General features: G+C 41.1%; 1 protein-coding gene across 1 annotated transcript in view; it reads left to right on the plus strand.

Moving 5' to 3' along the window:
• ACOX3 (acyl-CoA oxidase 3, pristanoyl) overlaps positions 1-18817 on the plus strand; it is a 157192-nt gene that overhangs the window by 73150 nt on the left and 65225 nt on the right. The window contains exon 13 of the mRNA XM_030191148.1: positions 14189-14302. Coding sequence (XP_030047008.1) covers positions 14189-14302 — 114 coding nt within the window. The remainder of the gene's footprint in view (positions 1-14188; positions 14303-18817) is intronic.

An 18817-nucleotide genomic window follows, 5' to 3' on the forward strand; every position in this document is an offset into this window, starting at 1 on the left:
ATCAACACCTGTAGAAGTGATTGCAAGATTTTCTTAATATTTTCTCATGATTTGATATAAGATATAGAATTTACATTAAAGGAAATTAATTTACAACTGTACAAATTCTTTTAATATGGCCATTGATCACCACTGCTTTTCAGAATGGTGAAAATAACTGTCATCATTTCCAAGTGAGAGAACTGTGGAAGTGTCACCATACAGATTCTACATGTGACTGTTTTGTTTTGATTGTTCTTCTGAAGAGACAGTCTACTTAGAGTCAAGTTTGCCCATCTTAATTTTAATTATTCTGATAAAACAGCTTGGAAAATTAGAGCCACTTTTTGAACTTGCTTATAAGAAGGCTAAACTTGTTTTTAACCATGCATCCTACTTTGGTAATGAGATTTGTCATACCAAGTGCATTGTGCCACTTGGCTGCACCTCACACTTTAGACCCAAAAGGTATTCTGCGGTTAAACATGTTTGTCTGCAGTACGGGTTTCCAACACATAGTGCATGTACCCCAAATAGTATATAAAACATTAGCCAGGGGTATACGGCTCCCTCGTAGTACCACCCACATCCATGTAATAAGCATTCCCAGGCTGTTGGCATCAGGGCCTCTTCAGAGTCAAGTACAAGCATCTCTCCCTCTCTCCTTCCTCCCTCCAGGTTCATGAGCTTTCCCTTTCCATACTCCTTCCCATGGACTGTTCACACTTGCCTTGATCGCTGCCAGTTAAGGCAGCACAGCGATTCAAGCAGGCAACCTCAGGCCTTCCCTAGGCCGTGCCCTACCTCCTGTGATGCAACTTTCTGCTTCTGCAGAGATGGAGTGCAGCCTAGCAAAGGTCTCCAGGCTGCCTGTTTGAATAGCTGTTCTGTCCTTACTGGTAGTGATCAAGGCAAGGGAGGTTCCAGAAAGGTTGATGGAAAGGGAGAACTGCTGGACTCAGAGGGGGGGAGGAAAGGGAAAGATGCTGCTGGACCTGGGGGAGGTAAGAGGGAGAGGTGCTACTGGACTTGGATCGGTGGGGGAGGGGGGGGAAGGGAAAAGTGCTGCATGACCTGTGAGAGAGGGAGAGGTGCTGCTGGATGAGGGGGAAGAAGGTGAGAAAGACAGAGAGAGACCAGATTGGGGGAAGAGGACAGAGAGAGACCAGACTTGGGGAAGGGAAGAAAGGGGAAGAGGTGCTGGATATTTGAAAGAGAGAGATGAGCAGACTGCTGAGGGCAGGTGGAATGTGTGTGTGAGAGAAAGTGAGGGAGGGAAGACTGGCTGCAGATCTCTATGGAGGCATGGGCATCATCTATAAAAACTTTTTTTTTTTTTTTTTAGTCTGCTTTAATTCAATTGCTGCGTCTGGTTACTCTGGGGCCTTCTATCTGAAACGCTGTACAATGAGGACCTGGGAAATATTGCAGTATTTTAGTAGACACTGAAAAGGGAATTCCCACAGCTAACAAAAATGGCTCTATAGAATTTCTTCTGCTCAAATGTACTCATTTGAAAGCAGCTTCTCTCATTTAACAGTTCTCAAAGCTAAAATGAGAAACCGCTTGTGTCCAGAAAGTGATCTGATTGTGGGAATCTACACTGAAACAGAGTGCATATTTCATCCTAAAAAGCTTGTGGCCCATTAAAACTGTAAAAGCGAGCATGCGTGCCCATATTTCACTGTGTTCTAAGAGTCCACACTTTGAGTTTAAGTGACTGTGGTTGCATTCCTTGTATGCTACTTCTATGTGCAATTTATTTTTAGTTTCATTTTGTATGTGCATAGAAACATAGGATCCAACTCTGTGGGTGCTGAGCACTCCCAATATTGAACAAGGTCCTTCATCTGTATGCAGTGAGGGTTAATTTATATTGTGCTCAGCACCCTCAGTCATTTTGAAATGTTAGCACCTAGGCATAGAAAGGTGCTTTGGTTTATTGGGGCCTATTTATCTAGAAAAAAAATGAAAGTACTTCACAAAAGTGGAGAACTTGCCCCTAGTGACCAATTAAATTTCTTGTTTCATTTTCTCAGACAAAAAAATGAAACTGAATTGGTCACGAAGGGCAGCTTTTGTGGATTACTTTTTCGCCTGTTTTTATAACTAGGCCCTGTCTTATTGTTCATTATTGCTTAATTTGTAAGAACAACACGCTACCTGTCAAGGGGCCAGCAGTTTATATGAGACCGAAATATAACAGATCGTGCCAGCTGTCTTTTGTTCTGTATGCCAGTTGCATTGACCTGTATTTGTTATACATGTTGCCAAATTATTTAATTACTTAATAATAAAATGTCCATTTCAAAATCTCTGTTGGTCAGAACTCGGTGGTACTCAGTTGAAATTTGTTCGACTTAGGGGAGGTACTTGGCTTGAAGAGTTGGGAAACACTGGTCTGCAGTACATGGTTTGACTCCTATTTTTACTATAGTAAACAAAAAGTCAGGAAAATCCTTAAATGGTAAGTGATTATTTTAGAAGCCCTATTTGTGATTTTTGAGATTCATAAACTGGCAAGGGTTCATCGGTGTCATTCTGAAGGCTGGAGACAGATGGGATGGGAGTAGAGGGGGGGGGTGCTATTCTCAAGCTGCACCCGAGGGGTGGGTGGAAGTCTGGAGCTGCCCAGGGGAATGGGGTAAGGGGCATCAAGTGCTGGGATGGGGTTTGCCATGATGGGGGATTTCTAGAGGGGGGCCTTAATGAAAGAGGTCTCTGTCTTTGTCTTGTGGGGGGAGGCATCAGATCAGGGTTTTTTTTTGTCTCGGGAGAGCTCTGACCCCAGGGGCTTGTTTTGTAATCTCAGAAAGGGGGGGGGGGGGTCTGATCTAATATATATATATATATATATATATATATATATATATATATTGTAATCTCGTGCTCTGTTTTCTATTATCTGGTGGAAGGAGGGTTCAGGAGTGGAGTATGTAATGCAGAAGGGTGATTGCTGTGGCAGAGGGTGTCATCTGGAAGGGATGTCTGATGGGAAAAGATTTGGAAGGAGTGTTTTTGTCAGTTCAGTGTTTGTGGGAGATAAACATGTAAAATAACAGAGCAGATGATAGGCAGCCTGGATGGACCTCTCCGATATTAATTTTCTAACAGTCACATTCATTATCAATTCATGATTAAACCAACAATGAAGAGCATTAACAAAGAAAATGAAATGAAGGCATGGAGGGGCATAATCGAACGGGGCGCCCAAGTTTTCCTGAGGATGTCCTCGCAGGACGTCCCCGCGAAGGGGTGGGGAAACCCGTATTATCGAAAGAAGATGGGCAGCCATCTTTCATTTCGATAATATGGTCGGGGACGCCCAAATCTTAACATTTAGGTTGACCTTAGAGATGGTCGTTCCTGATTTTCGGCGATAAAGGAAACCGAGGACACCCATCTCAGAAACAACCAAATCCAAACCATTTGGTCATGGGAGGAGCCAGCATTCATAGTGCACTGGTCCCCCTGACATGCCAGGACACCAACCGGGCACCTCAGGAGGCACTGCAGTGGACTTCAGAAAAAGCTCCCAGGTGCATAGCTCCCTTACCTTGTGTGCTGAGCCCCCCAAAACCCACTCCTCACAACTGTACACCACTACCATAGCCCTTAGGGATGAAGGGGGGCACCTAGATGTGGGTACAGTGGGTTTGTGGTGGATTTTGGAGGGCTCACATTTACCACCACATTTATAACAGGTAGGGGGGGATGGGCCTGGGTCCGCCTGCCTGAAGTGCACTGCAGTAAACAGTAAAACTGCACCAGGGACCTGCATACTGCTGTCATGGAGCTGGGTATGATATTTGAGGCTGGCATAGAAGCTGGAAAAAATATTTAAAAATTGTTTTAGGGTGGGAGGGGGTTAGTGACCACTGAGGGAGTAAGGGGAGGTCATCCCCTATTCTCTCCGGTGGTCATCTGGTCATTTAGAGCTTGGTCGTTAAAAAAAAAAAAAAAAAGGACCAAGTAAAGTTGGCCGTGTTCGTCAGGGACGCCCTTCTTTTTCCCATTATCGGCCGAGGACGCCCATGTATTAAGCATGCCCCAGTCCCGCCTTCGCTATGCTTCCGACACGCCCCCGTGAATTTTGGTCATCCCCGCAACGGAAAGCAGTTGAAGACGCCCAAAATCGGCTTTCGATTATGCCGATTTGGGCGACCCTGGGAGAAGGATGCCCATCTTCCGAAAGAAGGGCGCCCTTCTCTTTCGAAAATAAACCTGATAGGGAACTATTTACACTACCTGTGTATCTGTGGGGAAGGGCACTTGCAGGGTGGCAAGTATTTTGAAGTGGGGTAGTTTTGTGAGGTGGTAGTTGCAGAAGACATAGCAAAGGCAGAATGCAGGATGGAGCAGCAACTGTAGGGTATAGTTTTTTTTTTTGGGGGGGGGGGGGATAGGGCAGTGTGTGGGATGCTGAAGCAGTTGTGAGAGTAGTCTGGGTAGGTGGGGCAGTCACACGATTTGGAAGAGTAGAGATGTTTGCCTCTTTAAACTGCCTTTCCCTGCTCTCTAATTGATTTATTTTAATCAGTTTCTATAGTATAGAACCTGGAATGCTTTTTCCTAGAGAGATGCACTGAGCCATTTTTTTTGAGGGGGGCGTATTTATCTGGAACCCCAGTCCAATTTGTTTCAATTTTTAAAGTTGGCCTGTGTATTTACTGGTTTTTCTTTCATGCTGAGTTTGATCTCATTTCGTTAAATTTTTGGCGAGTACTGTATGGGCTCTAATAAACTCCCCCCTCCCCCCACTTAAGAACCCAAAAACACTGGGAAAATTTGGTCTTCAGACCAAATCAGGATTCCCCCAATAATAACCCCCTCCCCTCGGCATTGTTGTCTTCAACCCTCCAGCACCCTCCCCCCAACAATGACCAGATCTCTCTTCTTACTTTGTCTCAATATTATGGTGCTGGGCCACTGCAGGCCTTGAGCATCTGTGCGTGCTTCAGGTCCCAAGCATGCATGCATGGTCAAGACCTTAAGCATTTGCAGATCCTCGAGGCCCCGCATCGACCCAGCACCATAGCTTTGAGATGAGGTAAGAAGAGAGATGGGCTGTCAAGAGTGGAGGAGAGCAATGCAAGTTATTGCAGGGAGCAATGTGGTGGACAGAAATGGTGGTTATTACAGGAAGGAGGGCTGGAGGAGAGAAGGGTGCCTCCATTAATAGCCCAACATAGATGTCAGGAAAACCCAGTGTTTCTAATAATAGCGTGGTTAATTATTAGAGAGAATATAGTATTGTACCCCAAGAGAGCCATTATCAACCCCTTTTTGTTATATAATTCTGTCCAAATTCCTCTAGGTTGGAAAGAATAAAAATAGCATTTGGAGAGAGGCTCCTGGAAAGGAGCAGTTCCACCATCCCACCAATACACACTGGGACTGGAAATAATTCTATGAGAATATGTCACATGCATTCCTCACCACAGCACCCTCCCCCTCCCCAAGGTGCTGCCACATTTCCAATCCGTAATGGCTGCCTCTCAATCATTCAGATTTGTATTTTATTTTCCTTGTAAATTCTACTGTGACACCATACAACTTTCTTAATAGTTGCTACTTGTGCTGCCAACTAATACCTTTCATCATCTTTACAAATCTGTTGACAGTGCAATAGCGTACCAAGGGCAGGGCAGTGAGGGCAGTCCGCCATGGATGCAGGCAGCAAAAGGGTGCACGGAGCAGTCATGTGACTGTCTGCTCTGACTGTCCCCAGCCTCCTCTTACGTTACTTCTTGTTCTGGGGTAGGGGACCAGCAGAGGCCGCGCGACTGCTCCGTGCACCCCCTTGCTAGAAGGAAGGGTGGTGGGGATGAGATGCACCTCGGGGGGGGGGGGGGGGGGGGGAGGTACAACGACGATTTGCCCTAGGTTGACCTCCTAATGATATTTTTTTTTTTATTGGGCTTTAGTAACCACCTTTATAGAGAGATTCATCCAAGGTAGTGTACAGCTTTGAAAAAGTTTTGCATCACCTAAGCAAAACTTCACATTTACATATTTAGTGGCATATAGTTAGTCTGTCACAGAAATATATACATCATTTCATTATGAAATTAATATTACATACATTTTGAGTGGTTTTATAAAATTATGGTATTCTATACATGTTGTGCCAGATGTAGAATTTGTAGAATGCATGGATTCTATGGCAAGCTTGGACTGAAATGGACCAATCAAATAATAGGATTGTCTTCCAGTAGAAGTGCAGAGCTTTTAGCCAATCACACTGCGACTAGAAACACAGCTCAGGCAGTATAAAATTTAGTGGGAATTACCAAACGTTTATTGATGGTGGCCACTCTGGAAAGTGGTTCAAAGATGAAAACAAATTCAAAGTTCAGGTTGCATTTGTCTCAGGAAGACTGGGTTCATGTGGTAGTTTTGCATGAGGAGGAGTTTTCCAGTCGGAAGAGTTCTACAAAGGTTGCATGTAATCAAAGTACAGCCTTAAGAATCATACAAAAGCATGAGTAGTAGCTGAGGATATCCTCGAGCAACAGGACGTTCAGCTCTTCTCAACTGCTCAGAGAATTGAAAGAGAAATGGTCAATTGATGTTGCTTGGAATTTGGATTGAGAGGTTGCAGAATAAAGAGAGAGCCACTGTTGACAGATGGCCAGAGAGAGAGTCGTGTGGCATGTGTTTAGCCCTATACCTGTGCTCCTTATCAGACAAGGCTGCAAATTGCAAGGCTAAACCTTCAGTGTGGGTAAATAAACACATAGGCAAAGAAATACTCCAGCTGGTGCAAGAAGGAATGGGAGAAAATGTTATTTAGTGATGAAAGTACTTTCTATATCCTTGGAAATCATGGAAAATGTTTTTGAGAAGGTGCATGGGAGAAGAATATAAACCGTGCCTGAATCTCTTGGTTAAACATCCAATAAAATTGATGATCTGGGGATACATGCCAGCCAGTGGAGTTGGCAGACATTACATCGTTGATAGGATGGTCAATGCATGCAAATACATTGAAATCCTCACCAAGTGAATGCTCAGCAGTTGTTTCCCAGAGATTACTTCTTCCAGGATGACAATGCTCCATGTCATCGAGCAAAAACAGTGGGAGACTGGAAGGAAAAGAACCCGGTGAAGAAATTGAATGGCCAACACAGTCTCTAGATCTCTGTCCAGTTGAGAATTTATGGCATAAGTTGTCACTGAAAATAGCTAAGAGACAGACAGTGAACAAAAGGGAACATAGTCTCTCATTGCTGTCTGGAATTATATCATCACTCAGGAATAACTCCTGAAGCTGGTGCACTCCATGACAGCGAAATGGCAACCTTGCATATTTATGTGCCATCAGTGGGTTCTTATTTTTCAACCTACACATGTCTAAGGCCTGGTGCTTTCCATATTTATTTCTCCCACATACATGATTCTAAAATCACCTGTCCCTCTACCCATGGACAGAACCTTAGCCTATATGTGTGGCACGTCTGTACACTTTTATCCATGGGGCAGGGATATGTCGATTTTATATAGGCCCTACTCATTCATACCCTCTTTTCTAAAATTATGCCCAAAAGTCACAAGTGATCACTTATACAGAGCAATCTCAAAATCTAGATGTAGAATAGTTTCCATATTGGAAAACCTACCAAAGCTAAGGTTTTATATAAACCACTTGTTCACTATAACCTCAGACATCTGGGTACTTTGAATCATTTGAAATAGGTACAAATTATTATTTGAAATGCCCCAAATTTACCCACCAAAAGTATTTTGTTTAATTTCTCATCATCAGGAAATGCTTATCAAAGAACTCTCATCCCTCTTATAAACCAATGTGGTCAAGCCCATTTCACTAGAAGGAGGAACATAGGAATTTTATTTAAAGTATTTCTTAGTCATATATATGATAGGAATGGTTGCCTGTTTGAAGAACATACTTAGAAAAGTTAACTGTAAATGTTAATTAGAAAGTGTGAAGTTTAATCCACAAATTGGCTTAAAGTTACAAGCTGCAATATGGACCAGAGAGGGTCTATTCCATTTTATAGTTTAAAGAAAGCATTGTGGGTAAAGTTGTGCAAGTGGCTTTGAAAGTGGTTGTATGTTAAGTGTAGAAAGTCCATTGAAAAGCTTCCCATCTAAATTATTTACTTAAGTTTATTTCACAGCACATGTAAATGTGTGATGGCATTTAATCATTACAGGGACTGGTTCTGGGAGCCTATTTAAAATGGCACCCAAACTTTTTTGACTTCTCACTTAAGCATCTTATTATAAAATCAAACTCTTAATGTCAAATCAAGGAGGTTTGCTATTTAGTATGACAGGAAAATTATCTATGACCTTTCAAACCCACACAAAACTGACTACCATTTACATCTTTGAGTCAGACTTTCCATCAGGGTTCACCTTATTGTTCACTTTGTGTGGGCCTTGCATTTTATTGAAGCCTCCCATCAAGCCTCCTGCTGTACCTCAGTATAGTACCAAGTCAGCTGATGAAGGCTCCTTTTGAGCCTCTGGTTTCCTGTGCACATGTACCTGACCTGCATGATCCTGTTCTTGGTGGCAGTCACTTTGATGCACAGCCTCAGTGAGCTTGTAGGCATTAAGGGACAATTCTACAGTAGTGCACTTTCATTTAGCCCAGTGGTTCCCAAACCTGGTCCTGGAGGCACCCCAGCCAGTCAGGTTTTCAGGATATCCACAATGAATATTCATGAGAGATATTTGCATGCATTGCCTGACTGACTGAGGTGCCTCCAGGACCAGGTTTGGAATCCACTGATTTAGCCTATTCTATATGAATAAAACAAAAAAGGTAAAAAACCAAAGCGGTTTACATATATTTTATGCAGGTACTTTCTCTGTCCCTAGTGGGCTCCCAAGTTTCCTTATTGAATATTAGTGTACATTTAGGATCCCGCATTTACACCTGCCATAGACCTGGTGTAAATGGGGATGCCTAAATGGAGCAGGCATGCAGGGGAGCATACAGTATTCTGTAAGTTTCCCATCTAAGTGTCTGCCCCGCCTATGGCCCATCCACGTTCTTCCCATGTGAATACCCCTTTACAAATATGTGCTATGCCATTTCAGTGCCTATTTGTAGAATACCACTTAGGTGCTCAAATGACATTTTCATAGGTAAATGTACACTTAGGCACCTAATTGTCTGTATTTTGTACATTTAGATGCACAGTTGGTATGTAAATGTAAGCGGTTTATTAAAAAATTTGCCTTAGAGACCCTTTTACTAAAGCTTAGTGTGCACTAATGGACATCAGTGTATGCTAAATGCTGCACATCCTGTTTTATGCCTATGGACCACATGGCACTTAGTGCTTGTTAATGTCCATTAGCACATTTTTATGATTTCCAGGTTGCCTTCATTAGGGGAAAAATAAGAAATTGGAAAAGGCCTGATTACAACAAAAAAAAGTTATCTGCTCATTGGTAGTCTTTAGATCAAGATAACCTGTAACTAGGGATTCCCACTTGTGCAAACTTGCTATCCTGCTTGTCTTCAGAGAAAGAACAGTTGTTGATATGGAATAGGTATTCATGGACAATAGGATAGGAGCCATCGCTTCCAGGGAGGGATCATTTTTAATGTGTCTGGCACTCCCTATCATTTTGAAACGTAGGCGTCTATGGATATGAATCTTCACAAAACGCATCTGCTCCCAGTTGAAGTTGTATTCAACTAATAAGCTAAATACAGAATTGAAGTGGTCCCATACAACAGCACAATGTGAAAAGTGCTGGACATGAGCAATCCATGTAAAAAGCTCTATAAAATTCTAAACTAAGTGAATCTTTCCAATACTAGGCTCAGAATACACCTAAATAACTCGTGCTGCCTACAATAAAATATACAGAATGCTCATTGAAATTCTAATAAAATCTTAGTTTAGAGTATGGTCAAAATAATATGTCTTTCTGGATAGATTTGTGTTCTCAGGGAATAAATGGTGCTTTTTGTTCAACGCTAGGTGAAAATGTTAGTGCTGTGTGTACTGTAGTTCAGACTGGATGTGCTTATCATGGTTATAGAAAGCTGTGGCTTTTGTATTTGCAATATTTCAGAAGTACAAATAGCAACCACTAGTGCTCATGCTTTGTCTGCTAAATGTTGAATCCTTTTTAGCAGCTGCCCGCAAGTTCTCTTGGGAATAATCATGCATAGACCAGTGTCAAAAGTTAGCACACAATAGATCTGATGATCTTTATTATGCCATAGAGATATAATAAAAAAAAACTTAGATACAGTCTGAGTAATATAATTCTTGAATGCCTTATTGTCTTTCTCTGAGGCTTTGTATTTTACATATAGGTAGAAGAGCCAGCATGTTCATACAGATTTGCAAAAGGCCTCTTATATTAATTGTGCATAGTACAGCAAAGGTTAGTTGAGGGGCACAAGTGAAAGGGGGCTGCCTATTGACTTCCATATGGGAATTTGTATATGCATCTACCCAAATGGATAAATCGATGCTGGAGAGACTACATGGGCCAATTTTGATTTTTCTATATAACCAATGAATTCCTGAAACGTTGATTTTCTTTTATCATTTACTCTCTAATTACAAAGAGTGGCCCTCGTGATAATATAGGGTTTATGTCTTAAGAATGAACTATAAATGAGTACATATTTTTAGCACACAAAATCAACTTTGCTACAAATATAAAGAAATGATATGCATATGCCTAATAGGCATAATTAAGTCAAGATGCTTGCTTGCCCCCCTCCCAGCCCATGAGAAAGCTGTCAGTAAGAAGGTGGAGCCTTACCAGTTCATTGTTCAGTAATGATCTAGTGCCAGCAACCAGGGGTCTTCCTGTTTTAGGGAAGTCCTGAGAAATTAATAGATATCTCTTTGTGCTGCTTCTGTGGCTCAGAAGTTGTTGCCAGGGAAGGATGAGGACTTGGCTTTTCCACCTTAGAAAACTGTTTAATATAACACTAGCAGTTAATTACTGCTCCCTGACAGTACTTAAATTTAATATGATAAAAGTGTGACTTTCTTTACATTTATTTTTCAAGGAACAACCTTAATGCTTTCAGTGTTACAATATAATTAAAAAAAACATAATTGATAGATAAAATACAACGGTACATAAAAGCAAGTTTAAAATATAAACCACAAATTTAAAAATATTCAGTGACCTCAGCTATCATAGTTGTAGCCCCGCCTAGGAGTGTAGCCTGTGTAACGATGGATTTTTCCACTCTGTAAATAGACTTTGGAGTGGAGTAGCCTAGTGGTTAGAGCAGTGGGCTGAAAATCAGGGAAGCCAAAGTTCAGATCTTACCTTCCATTGCTTCAGTTAAAAATGCATGCAAAGCAGCCCATTATTGTGTAAAATGATTTATACATCTTACGCTAAACCTTTCTGTGGAGAGACTTGATGGCCTGAAGATGTATAGCCTGGAGGAAAGGAGAGACAGGGTTCATATGATACAGACATTCAAATAATTGAAAGGTATTAATATGCAAGCCAACCTTCTTCCAGAGGCAGGAAGGCAGTAGAACTAGAGGACTTGAATTTAGGTTGCAGGGGGGCTGATTCAAGAATAACATCAGGCAGTACTTTCTCACGGAGAGGGTGGTAGATAGCTGGAATGCCCTCCAGTGGGAGGTGGCGGAGATGAAAATGGTAACTGAATTTAAAAATATGTGGGATAAACAGAAAGGAATCCTGTATGAAAAGAATGGAACCAAACATACTTAGTAGCAATTAGATGGCAACTCCAGCAATTGGAAAGCAAAACCAGTGCTGGGTAGACGTCTACCTTCTGTTCCCTGATCATGGTTGGACAGCTTTGGATGGGCTGTAGTGGGGCTTCAGTGACAGCTTCAGTAATTGGTGGACACGACCAGTGCTGGACAGATTTCTACGGTCTGTATTCTGAAAATGGCAAGGACAAATTGAGATCAAGTATGCATATGTAATATCACATCATATCTTATGCTATGAGTCTATCTTGTTGGGCAGACTAGATGGACCATACAAGTCTTTATCTGCCGTCATCTACATGTTACTATGGAGGGGCTGGAGATTCATTATTTGTAAAGAGATTAGGATAGAAGATGAGCTAGCTCTTTTTTTTTTTTTTTTTTAATGGATCAGGATGCTAGATGGGAAACGTATATTTTTGCTATCACCCACCCAGCCCTTTTTTAAAGGTATAGGCCTCCTTGGGCTCTACTATCTTTTACATTGTTTTGGCCAGCAATGTATAGCATTCTTAGATTCAGCAATGCAACCACAGATTTACTGTAGGTTAGTGAATCTCTTAGTAAATTTTCACATGATAAAATAGTTGAACAACACACTATTTTACTACAGTTTATTAAATGGGTGGTCTAGATTTATAACCCTTATGAGCAGTAAAAATGTAACTCACCTTGAACTACCAATGTCTGTGTGTGTCTTACCCATGCCCTACCCATATCCACCTCCATCCTTTGATTTCCCCCCCCCCCCCCCAAGCCTCTAATGCCCCTCTGCACAACTTCACACCTTCTGATATTCCTCCACACAAACCCCTCACTTTCCAATCTCCCCCAGCCTCCAGACCCCCCCCCCCCCCCCCCCACTGCACAAACCCTGATCCCTACCAAATTTGGAGTTAATCTATTGACAGGGGAGTGGCATTGAATCAGTGGGTATGAGGTTTATGTGTGGAGGAGATATTGCAGGTGAGGGGAATTGAAGGGTGCATGGTTTATGCAGGGGAGGTTGGGGAAAGGTGTGGGCTGGAATTGGAGGGTGCAATATTGGTGCTGGCAGGGATCACAAACCATTTCACTGCCCCAACTAGCTATCAGTATCAGCCTGGGCTGATAGTTTGAAGGGCCTGTGTTGTTGGTCTTCCATGTAATGCAGTGCCCCTGGCTAACTGTCTCCCCTGTGCAGTAAATACAGTGCTTATTATAGAGCATGCTACCTGCTCTTACCACTGCTTAGTCCAGTAATACAGTGCCTTGTAAAAGTCTTCACAGTCTTGTATATTTTTCACATTCTGTTACTTAAAAAATACAGCTCAGAATGCATTAAAGTAGGAATTTGTGATTTACATAATGAGTTTTGCGTGCTCAATCTGAAAGCAGAGTTATAGAAATACTAAAAAAAAAAAAAAAAGTAATTAAGAATCAAAAGTCATGATTGCCTAAGTTTTCATATCCTTTATCATAGCAAACCCAAATTAGCTCTTTTCCCGAAAATTCCTTTAAGAAGACCCATAATAAGTTACATTAAGCCCACCTGTGTCCCTCATAGTAGCCGAACTGATTTGAATACTCCTGATGAAGAATCCAAATCAAGCTGAATTTGAAGTAATGATCTAAACATGCAAACAACTGCCAAAGAAAACTGCAGGATAAAGTTATTCAAAGGGACAGAGAGGGGAAAGAATATAGGAAAATGTCACAGTATTTGAATGTCTCTTGGGGCACTGTCAAGTCCATCTTTGTAAAACAGAAACAGTTTGGTACTACAAGGACACTACCTTGATTAGATCATGCTAGGAAGGTCAATAGCCATGAGCTAAGGAAACCATTGAGGAAGGTCAATGTGAGTCCTAAGATCAGTTTGAAAGAACTACAGAGATCTCTAGCTGAGACTGGGAAAAAATGCTGACTTTTTAACAAATTAAAGATTGCTTACAAATGTGGTAGCAAGAAGGAAGCAATTGCTGAAGAAAAGATGTGTCTTATGGTGTTTGTAAACAAACACTTAGGAGACTGCATGCTTATAGGAGAAGGTTCTGTGGTCTGTCTGGTGAGAACAAAGTGGAACGTTTTGATCTCATTGCTAAGCAGCATGTCTGGCTTAAAAGACAGCATATCACCCTGCTAACACCATCCCTACAGTAAAGCATGATGGTGGCAACATTGTGTGGAGAGAATACTTTGTAGGATTAGGAACAGGGAGGCTTGTGAAAGATCAAGGGAAAGATGGATAGTGTAAAGTACAGGCAGGTACAAATGTGACAAAATGTTCCTTTATGCTACTATTTTTTCAGAAAAAGTGAGGAACGTTTTGCTTCAGTTGTTGCTACCTTACTAATATGGCTTGTACTCATGAATCAAGGGAATTGCCAGGAAGCACCTTAAAAAAAAAAAAAAAAAAAAAGTGAGCAGTTTGATTTTGTCGTCATTTTATTGTCCCACATTTACTTGGATCGTATTCCATCATGATAAATGTACTTATATTTCTACTTCAGATAAAGTTCCTATTGAATCTCCACTTGGATCTGTGAACTTTTTGGAAAGATTTGATGATATTCTTGGCCAAAGATTTCCAGCTTCCACGGTGAAGGATTGCATGGACTCTTCAGGTAAGTTTTTTTTTTTTTTTCCTGCTTTTCAAATTGTAGACCATTTTGCACTGTCAAAATGAATTATGAATTATGTGTATTTTGGCTCTCTTTTATTAAGCAGCATTAATTTTTTTTCAGTTATTTCATGATGATTGCCAGAAACCATATACTAGGCCTGTGTTGATTGTGTTGCAGGTAATGTAGAATAGTTAACCCACCTCAATAGGTGCCGTGTATCTTGAAACTGAATTTAGCAAGTGAAAGTTGTTAATAACATTGTTGGATTGTTGGTTTAATCGCAGATTGATCCAATGGTCACATTTATTAAAATACAGGTCTTTATCTGCCATCATATATGTTACTATTTTGATGTAATCATTTTGTGACGACAAATTGTACTAAAATTCAGACCACCATAAGGGATTCACAAATTTTGTCTCCAAACTACATGAACAAAAATGTTATTGACCCTGTATGTATACAATATCCACATTCTGTAAGACAAAACTTTCTACATATCTAGTCTTTGGACTAAAAATGGAGAAGTATGGTAGGAATGGAGTTGATTAAATTATCAAGAATCGTTGGTTGGTTTTTTCAAAATTTTTGGCTTATACACACACAAAATCATCAAGATATGCTGCCTTCAATGCTGGTTGATTTACTACTTTTATATAGGTCTTTCCATCTACAGAATGGAAGAGGACTTCTTTTACTTCTCAAATAACAAACCAATCACCTCCTCCCCCCACCCCCCAAACACTCAATTTACCACTTGGAAAGCAGTTATTTCTCTTGCCAATTTCCATCACAAACCTGTGCCTGACTTCTTTGAACCAGAAGCATAGGGATTATGGTGACTCCATTTGACTATAAGATATAGGTACATTTTCAAGAAAAGCAAACTTAAGGAGAAATTCTTGAATATTGTGATTCACAGCTGGTAGGGTAGGAGAGTCCTCCCCTCAGAATTCACCAAAAGCCTATGAGAAACTTTGGGAGACAGCCAACCATCACATGTATAAAACCCCTACAGCAAACTGAATCCTGGGATGAAACCTTACTTATTACTTTAGTGACAGGGGTAAGGAAATTATTAGCTGCATGAAAGAGTGTCATTCTATTTCAGTTTCACATTTCAACAACATTTGATGTTGTGGGCCATTCCATGCTGCTATATTGGTTAAGCAAAATGGGTATTGCAGGCAGGGTTTTTGACTGGTTTGCTGCTTTCTTGAAAAAACATACACATAGTATAAGTAAAAATGGAGAAGAAACCAAGAGGCTCTCCCTTGTCCCCACAAGTTTTTAATATTTTTTGAGAGTTTCCTGAGTGAAGATTTGGCTGATTTACATATGTTCTATATAGATGATATATTTGTGTTATGTCCTGAACAGAATACTCTTCTTTAAAGTAATGGTGGAAAATTGGATGAAGTCTAATTTCCTTAAACTAAATAAGCAGAAAACAAAATTACTTTGGTTTGGAGACATACAGAAGGTGACATCAATTAATATTACTCTGTTCTCTGGAGAAATTCTTCAGTTTGAGGACAGATCTAAAGTGTTGGGGTTAATTTTAGATTCTAGACTGTCTTTTGAGCTACATATTAATGAGTTAGTGGAGAAATTATTTTTTAATTTACGTAAACTGAAAGCTATAAGATTATTCTTGAGTCCTGGAAATTTTCAGGTTATTGCTCAGACAGCTTTAACACCATATCTTGATTATTGTATCAATGTGAATTTAAGGAAAAGAATACAGGGGCCCTTTTACTAAGCTGCGTAGGTGCCTACACGCACCCAACATGCGTCAATTTTGAGCTACCGCGTGGCCTTTGCGGTAATTTCATTTTTGACGTGCGTCTCCTAGGCGCACCAGAAAATATTTTTATTTTCTGGCGCGCAGGTGGTAACCAGGCGGTAATCGTCATTCTGTGCACGTAGACCATTACCGCCCGGTTACTGTGTGAGACCATACTGCTAGGTCAATGGCTGGCAGTAAGGTCTCAGACCCAAAATGGATGTATGGCAATTTTCATTTTGCCGCACGTCCATTTTTGACAAAAACTTTTTAAAAGCCGTTTTTTTACAGGTGCGCTGAAAAATAATTCTGCACGTGCCCAAAACATGTGTCTACACTACCGCAGGCCACTTTTCAGCACACCTTTGCAAAAGGGCCCCCAAAGCTTAGCTTGAGTTATCTGCAGCAGGGCCCATTTTATTCCTATGAGCCCTGCTGCAGATAACTTGAGCTAATCTTTAGTAAAAGACCCCCACAATTTTTACAGGATACATCAGCCAGGCTGATGTTTAAGTTGGATAAATTTCAGGAAGCTTCTCCACTTTTATACAAGTTGCACTGGTTGGAAATAGAGCAATGTATTTATTTGAAGGTAGCTTGTTCGGTATATAAGAGTTTCTGTGGTCTGGGATTGGAGAATGTCACCCAGCTTCTGTCTGTTCCACCTGCATGACTATCTTTGAGAAGTAGATCTAAATTAACTTTGGATTATCCTTCAATGAAAAATGGTAAATTGAAATCAGTTTGGGAATGCTGTTTTGTCCATCAAACTGCTAAAATTTTGAATATTGTTCCTGTCTACATTTGACAGATTGCTTCATATTTACAGTTTTGCAAAGCCTTAAAAACTCATCTGTTTTTTTTTTTTCTTGAGGTTTAAATGAATATATTGTAGTTACCATTGTAAATATAATTCCCTTCTAACTAGAAGTGACTTTTAGTGTAATCCGCTTGGCAGCTGTGGTTAAAGGCGGAATACAAATGATGTAAATAGAACTTATGAAACAGTATAAAAATCATATCTGAGGAAACCACAGCCCAAACACTGGAAAGAGCCCTATGAAACCAGACACTATAAAAACTCTTACCCAAGAAACCAGGGCCCTGGGGGAGAGCCATTTGAGATTGAATGCTATGAGCCTCGGGAAAGGAGTAGATATAGGCTTACTCAGCCAGGAAAGCAAGCCCAGCCTAGGTAGGGGTGGTACAGACAGGTTAGAAATCAGTCCCTGGCTGTAGCTACCAATAGCTGATGAGGATAGCTCTGTGCTTCCTAGAGGGTGGAAAATGGGCAGGACTCAGACTGAGAGCTCCAGGAGAGCTATAAACAGCATTTCCCAGAGATGAGCTGGACCTCCCCATGGAAATAAGAGGTTTTCTCTGAGCCTAAGAAGATGTACACTACTGGCTGTACTCCCAAGTATTCCTCTTCAGAGGAGATGGACATTGGAGGCTAAAAGAAAGTTGGTGAGATTTGTTTTCTATTAAATGAACTGATTGCTCTGAGTGTGTGCTTGCTGCTCAGTTTTGGCAAAGGTCAGAAGGAGGATCTGGCCTTAGAAGCCATTTGAGCAGAACCATCCCCCTTTATCTTCTTCTGTCGTGAGGAGGTAGATGTATCATTGTTTTCTGGTTTGTGAATTGTTTTGATGCATCTTTCGAAAAATGGGGTATAGCAAGTCACCATAAACATAAGAATTTAAAGGTGAACCTTGTTTTTCAAACATCACCAGAGCTCAGTAGTAGAACACTACACCAGGGCAGCCATGGCTTTGAACTGCTATTAGTTTGAACTGCAGCTGAGTGAAGTGACATAAATTTTAAAGACAAGATGTGATACTGTGAGCGAGGGTTGAGGGTAGGCTTTCAATTAACACAGTCTGACAAGTTTGTGTTAATAAGGTAATACTTTTATACACTAACCTGAACCCTGTTACTTCACAAGGTCAGGAACAAAAGGCAAAGTGTTTCTTAGTTCAGAGGGAAAAGAAATGGTGTGGGCTTATGGCCTGTGAATGCCACACCCCAAACACGGTCTGTAAGGTTTCTCTCTCACTCTTTGTGGTCCAGCCAGGCCGCAGAACCGGGTTCACAAATGTCCAAATGAAAAGGTTGGCTTACCTCAGCCAGGTCATAGTAGCTAGATGTCCTTGTTGGAGATCACTTCTTCCACCCCGGGCCCTCTTAATCCCATTCTGGCCCTGCCTTGTATAGTTCTTGGTTCCTGTCCTAGGGATACTAGCTGTTCATCTGCCCTAGAGAGATTTGGGTTTCTGCTGTTTTAGTATATCTTATCTTAAGAAGGGTGTTCCCAAATTCATGTTCCAATGACTCATTTCCCTTGCCACTAATAGTATGTATTGTTTGCAGAATGCAGATCTTCCTCTCTGAAGAGACAGTGAGGGGGCTGCATAGTGCTGTGGTCTTGTGATGCACTTGGATATTATGCTTTACATTAGGACTGCAGCAAGTTCTGATTATTTCTCTACAGTCCTTGTTGTACTTCACCAGTCCCTAACCATATTTCTCTTGGCCTTCATTCCTATTCATCCCCACCCTTTTCAAAGCTAAATATGCCATCTCTCTCATTGCCAAAATACATGTTCCTTTAATTACAATTCTATAGCTGACTTTGAGGATAATTTTTGAAAAGCCTAATTTATGTAGCAGGAATGTGCATTGGAACATAAGGAAACGTAGGCCAAGTCAGACCAAGGTCTGTCAAGCCC

Source organism: Microcaecilia unicolor, chromosome 2 (assembly GCF_901765095.1).
Source record: "Microcaecilia unicolor chromosome 2, aMicUni1.1, whole genome shotgun sequence".
NCBI classification, from domain to species: domain Eukaryota; kingdom Metazoa; phylum Chordata; class Amphibia; order Gymnophiona; family Siphonopidae; genus Microcaecilia; species Microcaecilia unicolor.